This window comes from Engraulis encrasicolus, chromosome 9 (genome assembly GCF_034702125.1).
Source record: "Engraulis encrasicolus isolate BLACKSEA-1 chromosome 9, IST_EnEncr_1.0, whole genome shotgun sequence".
In the NCBI taxonomy this organism is placed as follows: Eukaryota; Metazoa; Chordata; class Actinopteri; order Clupeiformes; family Engraulidae; genus Engraulis; species Engraulis encrasicolus.
Window position 1 is genome coordinate 11,039,027 of NC_085865.1, and position 8,477 is coordinate 11,047,503.

Consider the following 8,477-nt stretch of genomic DNA (forward strand, 5'->3'; position numbering starts at 1 on the left):
CAGTGGTTCTCAAAATGGGGGCTCCATGTACTACTGAGAGAGACATTATTTCACAGTTGACCCACATTTAAACAAGTCCGACAGGCGGACAAAGATGAATCCGTCAATGCACTCTGCCGTCTTGTGGACAGGAGGGAATGACAATTTAAGGAATGTGTTTCAGACAGACAGAAAGACCGACCGATGGACGGACATACCATCTTATAGAGATGCTAGGACCCATCTAAAAAAAGATTGAGAACCCCTGAACTACTATACTGTACTCTTCCCTACTCTCCTGCAGGGACTGTACCATGTCTCTTCCGCTCACTTCCCACATCTCCATCCACCACCACCACCTCCACCTCCACACACATCATGCTCCACCTTGAAGGCCAACACCAATTTATCAACCCAGGGGAACTGACAGGGGGAGGGTCAAAGGGGTCAGTTGTACCAGGCCCAGGAAGAGAGGGGCCCCAGAATTGGGTCCACACTACATTGCATGTATTGAGCAGATGACCTGGGCTCAGCCAAACCAGTCAGCAGCCCTACCACATACAGGTACATTACATTAAATTACATTACACTTAGCTGACGCTTTCATTTATTCAAAGCGACTTACAGTTATTATTTGCCAGGGTATTGGTTATAGTCCCTGGAGCAATGTGGGGTTAGCTCAAGTGCACTTCAGACATGGATGGAGATGTAGGGAGAGGTCAGGGGGGATTCGAACCTGCAACCCCTAGATTGAAAGACCAACTCTCTAACCACTAGGCCACGGCTGCCCCGACATACACCCGTTCCCGTTCCCGTTCCCGTTCCCATGCCCACTGCCACTGCTGCCATCCCCCACCACCACCCCCAGATGTGACAGACCCAAGTGCCGACAGCTGTGGCCAATGCGCATCAGCCGCATGAGAACGCGCGCTGCACACTACACGCTACACACACTACACTACACTACACTACACGCCGTGAAACCCGATAGCTCTGTGAACGCAGCCCGCAGGATTAGGGCCGTTTGATAAGCTTTTCAGATGTTTCTGTACTGCAAACACACAAACACACACACGGACACACACTCCTACGCAAACAGACATGGTACATGAGGTTAACATTATATAGGTTGTCATACTTGTCTTGGTCATGGACAAGCATCCTTTCCATCTTTGTAGACTGCTCTGTGCTATGCAATCATAAGTAGTGTTAACTATGTTGATTTAAGAGTTTTACAGAATATTATCGCTCCTTCTCTCTGCAATCAATACTCTAATTGAAATGTGCTGTTAATATATTTTCTTTGATAACGTGCTATACCATTGATGCATGCACAGTACAGTAGGCCTATTGACATGAATTATTGAGATGTTAACAGGCTTTCACAGTTATTGTGGAGATTTGGACGTGTGTGTGACCATTCTCACAGGCCAGGCCAAATGTCTGATTATGTAAATGTTGGGATGGTGTTCAAACTCGGACTGATGCACGGTGGAGAAAAAAGGGGGTGGAGGGAGCGCAGACCCCCTCACCCCTCACATTTAAATCTTCTGGGAAAGGGAGGGAAGACAGAGTTTTGCTTTTGAAGGACGGTGAGAACTTTGAACAAGTTCATTTGCAGAAAAAGCGCAAAGACTGTTTTTTGCCCTTGCCAAACCCAAACATGTGAATTCTCTTGCTATGAAGATGTGTTACAAGGCCATTTTTATTCATCTACATATATCGTATGGGTTGGATCTAAAGCTTTTACTTTCCAATAACTTCGGAGGACATATTTCAGGAAGACGACTGGACTAGTTTTTAAGAACGCCTCAAGAAGAACCTCATCACCTAAAGAAAAACACCATCTCTCAAAGGACAGGTGCATCGACAATGTCAACAGGTTCACTGAGCGACGCCGAGGACATCCAAGAATTACCTGCTTTACAGCTGTCTGGGCAGAGAAGACGGGCCAAGTCCGACATGACCTCAGATGCACTTCTCAACTCCGCAGACAACTCTGAAGACGAATTCTCCATAGACGACCGTTACGAGGGGAAGGTCAAACGGCTCAAGTCTCGCGCTAACAACAAACATCTGAAAAGCCATTCGGATGGTCGCCAGTCACAAAGAAACGCGGCAAACGCCAGGGAGAGGGCACGTATGCGTGTTCTGAGCAAAGCCTTCTCGAGACTGAAAACGAGTTTGCCGTGGGTACCGGCGGACACCAAACTCTCGAAACTGGACACGTTACGGCTAGCCTCGAGCTACATCTCCCACCTGCGCCAGCTCCTGCAGGAGGACCGTTATGAAAACAGTTTTGTTCATCCGGTAAATTTGGTATGAAACCAACATGATTTCGGCCAAGTGCAGTTCTGTGCAGTTCTGGGTTTCACGCTGTAGTCTATGAGTGTGTGTCTGCTATGTGAAGCATGTTAAAACACAGCAGTGCATGCATTTCCCACGGGTTTAGTCAGTGTTGAGTGAATGTGGCCACCTGTTCAGCATGGTAATTATATAGGCTAGGCTAAGCTACTCTGCAATCCCTCTGTCCCTCTGGATGACATTTAGCCTATAAACCCATATCGTAATGAATTATTATGCTACAAACTTCAAACAACTCATAGACCCCGCTTTGTTTTTTTTTTCTGAAGACTAGACATGGACAGTATAGGCCTAGGCTGACAGTAAGTTATGGTTGAGTTTGATGAGGACAGAGATGTTTCATTTCATTGTGCTTTTCATACATTTGTCAGACTTCGACAGAGAGTTTTAATCTTTTCTGTTGCTACCTGTTATGTCAACAGACTTGGCCCTTTGCTGTTCCGGGGAGACCAGATGACCCTAAAGAGATGGCCTCAGGGACCAGACTGTGCGGGACCACTGCATGAGGAATGACCACCGGAGACACAACTCAGATAACTGGACAATTATTCTCTCTCTCTCTCTCTCTCTCTCTCTCTCTCTCTCTCTCTCTCTCGCTCACACACACGCGCGCACACACACACACACACACACACACACACACACACAGAGAGACACTCCACATCAATACACACATTCCGCTTGTGCCACACACCCTAACAGTGACACATACACACCGTCACACCGTGGGGGACTTGCTCCACTTGTGTCACACACTCAGCCCTGACCTGCTGCTGTCTGGCATAGGAATGTGTTTACAATGATGCAGTATTTTGTCATCTATTTTCAATAGTGACATCATGTCCAGATCTATGAAAACATTTCAACTGATTCCTATATCGTGTTTTATTACATTGTGTTGTATTTTTTATCAATGTCACTGTATGTGCCGGTGGCGGTGGGTATTGTAATGTCAGATCTCAGTATAGTACAACTAAGCTCAAAAAACACATTTTTACAGTAATCAGCCTGTTTATGTTCATGTTATTATTGTCAACTGAGTTGACGAGAAAGATTGTGCCCTCCTTAGGTTAAGGTGCAGGATGAGGGCTGATTCAGGGTTTTTAGTGAGAGGTCCACACACCTGAAATCCTTTTTTTATTCCATGGCAGAATATAGTATGTTCAACCATTGAGGTGGTCTTTAGATTTTCAGATTAGAATCTGAAGAAGACCTCAATGGCCGAAACGTAATTCTGCCGTGGAATAACACACAGACAAATATTGTCAATTGATACACAAGTGTATATGCAGCCACAACACACAGGCAGACAATGATTCATCTGTATTCCACAATGAAGGAAATGAAATGAAATGGTGGCACATTTCACGATTGAAAACAACAAAGTATGTCAAACTGTGGCTTTCCAGACAAACTTCATAAGTACGGTATACTGTCCCGATTGTATTGCCAAGGCGGTGTAGGAATCGAACATAAGCATCATCCATCAGCGTTCCCAATAGTTATGTAGTGATGAATTCAAAGTGCATTGTCCTACTCATGTTTAATATAAAATGTGGTATTTGGGTAAACACAGGGTTGATAATGATTGGCCTACATTTACACTAATGATGCATTAGACATGTGAAACCATACTTATGATTGTTTATTTTGTGTTTTGTTGGGTTCCTAGGTTGATTTCCTATTACACATAAAATGGTAACACTTTATTTTAGGGATACATCTATTAGCTCTAATACATACAATGTTAATTCCTGCATAAGTAACTTGTAAGGCATGTACTAAGCAAAGGCTAAGGCTTACTAGGTCCTTACTAAGGTTAAATTGGTAATAAATCCCTCATTGTGCATGAACAAGACATTTGCGAATACATGCCTAACAAATGTTTGATTTTGCTTTGTACATGCCTTACAAGTTACTTATACAGGCACATTGTATGTATTAGTGGTAATAGATGTAACCCTAAAATAAAGTGTTACCCCATAAAATATAAACTCAAATGAATCCCAATCAGTCATGTTATATATTGATGGGTACAGAATGTTGAAGAAACTTTCCTTTATATGCCGTTGAAATACACAATGAAGAAGTCAAATTCATGACTGTATGTGCATGTCAATTTGAAACACAGAACTTTGAAATAAATTGTTCATATTTATTTGCAAATGTTGTCAGATCTTAGTCTTTGAAAGCATAACAAACAGACTTAACTAAAGGTCAGACATCACACATGGTCGTATGTTCCATGGCCAGGGATGGTCTCTAAGAAGCGACCCGTAGCAACAATCTGTGCCATGGTGGCTATGTTTACAGCAAATGGCACCCTCGTCAATAACAGCCATCTGTACAATAGGCCAGAACGGAAATATTTCTCATGGCTATACAATGTACAACGTGACACAATGTGTGTGTGGGTGTGTGTGTGTGTGTGTGTGTGTGTGTGTGTGTGTGTGTGTGTGTGTGTGTGTGTGTGTGTGTGTGTGTGTGTGTGTGTGTGTGTGTGTGTGTGTGTGTGTGTGTGTGTGTGTGTTTGGGGGGGGGGGGTTTGGCATACTTAGGCCATATGACTGTACACAGTAAAGGCTACAGTGTTAATTCAACATTTGTGTTCAACATTCGTAGTTCAACATTTTTGTACGCTGTAAAGTGTTGAATTATCAATGCAAAATGTGCACATGCATAGATTCTCTGTTTCCAGATTACTTCTCATTGCCTCATCTTGCTCCTGCTTTGGAAAGAGATATAAATACTGTAGCAGTTAGGAGTTTACACAGGTGCAGTATGCCTAATTAATACTGGCTAAATAAATATCTGATGACTTCATTTCTAATTAGTGGGGAAACCACATGCTTCTATGTAACAGGCCGTATGCTATCACAGCAGAGTTTTCAGGACAAGGGATCTTTTACTTAACTTATTACATCAACTAAACATAAACTTAACTTTAAAAAAAGCATTTAGGACTCATTTATTGTGATATTTATTTAAGTTCTCTTCACGTATATTAACTAAATCACATACACCTCTTTTGAGCTCATTTTATTCTGATATAAGTCAAGATTAATACTTATATTTTACATGTAAACTTAAGTAGATTTTGATTTATAATGAAGTACCCTACAAACTTACCTTTAAAGGGATATACGTATACTTCACCTTACACTGGATAGTACAATAATAGTCAAGAGATCATTTCCACTGAAGAGAATGACACAAGTCGAATTTAGTTGCATCATTTACATTTACATTTGCCATGTAGACATCTTAAACACTTGGCGCAAAAAGAAACCCAAAGGATCATTTTCAAACATAACCAATTGTATTTTGTTATATTCTCAATAAGTATTTCAATGAGTCCTGTTACAAGGAGATACTTTATGAGGCCCTTTTTCTTACTTTAAATCCACAGAGTAGATTGAAGGACAATGTCTTTAAAGGGCAACTCCTGCCAATTTCAAATTGCTGTTGTATTGCTCACGCTACCCTTGACTTGACAGTACCCGGTGACGCCGCATTTTTTTGGCTCAGCTCTTTCCGAGATATAAGCTATTCTAATGGGGGCAACTTTTGTTTACATTTTTATTTTTTCCCAAAAACATCCAAAAGGTTATGCAACAGACAGACAACTAGCAAACAGCGATACCTTTTGGGAAAATATTTGGAGTAGGTCTATGCTATTTAAAAAAAAAATGTAAACAAAAGTTGTCCCCATTAGAGTAGTTCATATCTTGGAAAGGGCTGGGCCAAAAACTGCGGCGTCACCGGGTATTGACAAGTCAAGGGTAGCGTGAGCAATACAACAGCACATTGAAATTGGCAGGAGTTGCCCTTTAAGGTGGTTAAGCTCACAGGAGGGTTCAAAGGGGTCAGTTGCGCCAGGCCCAGGGAGAGAGGGGCCCAAAATTCGATCCTCCTTGCATCATATCTACTGGGTGCGGTGGGGGGGGCCCTTTCAGATGACTTTGTCCTGAGCCCAGTCGAAGCTGTCAGCGGCCCTGACTTGTCCTTCAGCGATATTATGGCCCAGGTGAGCATCCCTGTTCCTCCCACTGCAGGAGAGCCATAGCTCATTATCTTCATCACATTAAGACATTATTACTAATTATACTCGTGCACTTCGGCTGATGAGCTCAGCTCCGCTGTCTGGTTCTATAGCTCTACCTCACTGCACTCATTAAGGTGGAGGACTCACGGCAGGGCAGGACAGGACAGGACTAATGAGGGGAATCAAGGGGAAGGTCTTGGAGTTCTTGAAGAAAACTCTTTCATGACAGGTCACACTAGTACAGAGACTGGCTGCTTAATCACGCCACATGTATGACATCAGAAGCTGTACACCCATGTATCCATCCACCTATCAATATGAAGATGCAAAATGACACGCCATTTTTTGACTTTTGTATTTTATACATTTTATACATTTCCATTGGAAATTGGAAATGACTGTTCGGACATACAGTATTTTCATATAGACCTACAGTGAGTCCAAGAAGTATTTGATCCCTTGCTGATTTTGTTGGTTTGCCTACTAACAAAGACATGATCAGTCAATAAATGTTATGATAATATGTATTCTAATATGGAGAGACAGAATATCAAAAAAAAATCCAGAAATTAACTTAAGAGAATATATATTAATTTATTTCCATTTCATCAAGCAAAATAAGTATTTGATCCCCTGCCAACTGATAACAGTTCTGGGCCCACAGACCAGATGGGCACTTCCGATCAACTTGTCATCTGAATTAAAGACACCTGTACATACTAACATGCATAAAAGACACATTGAATCAGCAGAATCAGTCCATAGTATGAGTGAATCAGTCACACTACAACCTCACCAGCATGGGAAAGACCAAAGAGCGGTCAAATGATATCAGGGACAAGATTGTAGACCTGAACAAAGATTAAATGGGATGCAAAGCCACAAGAAAGAGACTGAGTATTAATGACCCAACTGTTGATGCATTTCTTCCAAAATGTGAGGAATACAAAATGACTATCCATCAGCCTGTCTGGGGTTCTATACAAGATTTGACCTTTTGTAGGGATTTGATAATCATGAGAACAGAAAGAAAGCACCCTAGACATGTACGGGATGAACTAGGCAATGATATCAAAGCTACTAGGACCAAAATTACTGAGAAAACTACTGGTAGCACTTAATGCCACAGAGGTTTAAAATCCTGTAGTGCACACATGGTACCTCTACTTCAGAAGGAACCTGTGCAGTCCCACCTGAGGTTTGCCAACGGACATCAGACTGGTTTAGGATATGATAAGGAGGTGCTGTTGTCAGATGCAACCAAAATCAAGCTGTTTGGCATTAACACAATTCAATGTGTTTTGAGAAAGAGAACTGCTGTCTATGATCCCAATAACACCCTCCTCACCATCATGCATGACAGTGGTATCATTATGGTTTGAGGGTGTTTGTCTGGCCAAGGCACAGGACAACTTCACATCATCAACGAATGGATGGAGGGGGACATGTAATGTGCAATCCTGAGTGCAAACGTCCTTCCCTCCACCACTACACTGAAGGTGGGCCATTTTTGGATCTCCCAACATGACAACAATACACAACATACAGTCAAAGCAACGAAGGAGTGGTTCAATAAGAAGCATATTTAAGTAATGAAGTGGCCTAGACAGTCTCCAAATATTAACCCTATAGTAATTCTATGGAGGGAACTGAACCTCCCATTTGCCAAGCTACAGCCACAAACTATTAGTGTTTTAGAGATCCTCTGTAAAGAAAAATGGGCAAACATCCTTTCTACTATATGCACAAACATTGTCATCAACTAAAAGAAGAATCTGACCTCAGTGCTAGACAACTAGGGCCTTGGCACAAAGCACTTTATGTTCTTTAGCTAGAGGGGTCAAATACTTATTTCCCTAGATTAAATACAAATAAATTAAAATATATTATTTTAAGTTATTTTATGGTATTTCTTTTTGATATTTTGTCTCTCCATATTGGAATACATATTATCATACATTTATAGACTGATCATGTCTTTATTAGTGGGCAAACGGGCAATATCAGCAAGGGATCAAATACATATTGGACTCACTGTATGTATGAATTCTTGCTATTCAAATATTTTACGAACATGTAGGCCTAGTAG

The 8,477-nt window shown here is 41.7% G+C and overlaps 1 protein-coding gene across 1 annotated transcript; it reads left to right on the top strand.

Annotated features, from left to right (window-relative positions):
* Window positions 1-1,580: 1,580 nt before the first annotated feature.
* Window positions 1,581-2,888, top strand: LOC134454975 (transcription factor 21). Its single transcript, XM_063206053.1, has 2 exons — window positions 1,581-2,298; window positions 2,766-2,888. The coding sequence occupies exons 1-2, from the start codon at window positions 1,852-1,854 to the stop codon at window positions 2,847-2,849; spliced, it is 531 nt and encodes a 176-aa protein (XP_063062123.1). The 5' UTR covers window positions 1,581-1,851; the 3' UTR covers window positions 2,850-2,888.
* The last annotated feature ends 5,589 nt before the right edge of the window (window positions 2,889-8,477 follow it).

Coding starts and splice junctions, on each gene's coding strand:
- LOC134454975 (XM_063206053.1), top strand. CDS start 1,852: ATGTCAACAGGTTCACTGAGCGACGCCGAGGACATCCAAGAATTACCT. Junction 2,299..2,765: donor TTGTTCATCCGGTAAATTTG/GTATGAAACCAA, acceptor TTATGTCAACAG/ACTTGGCCCTTTGCTGTTCC.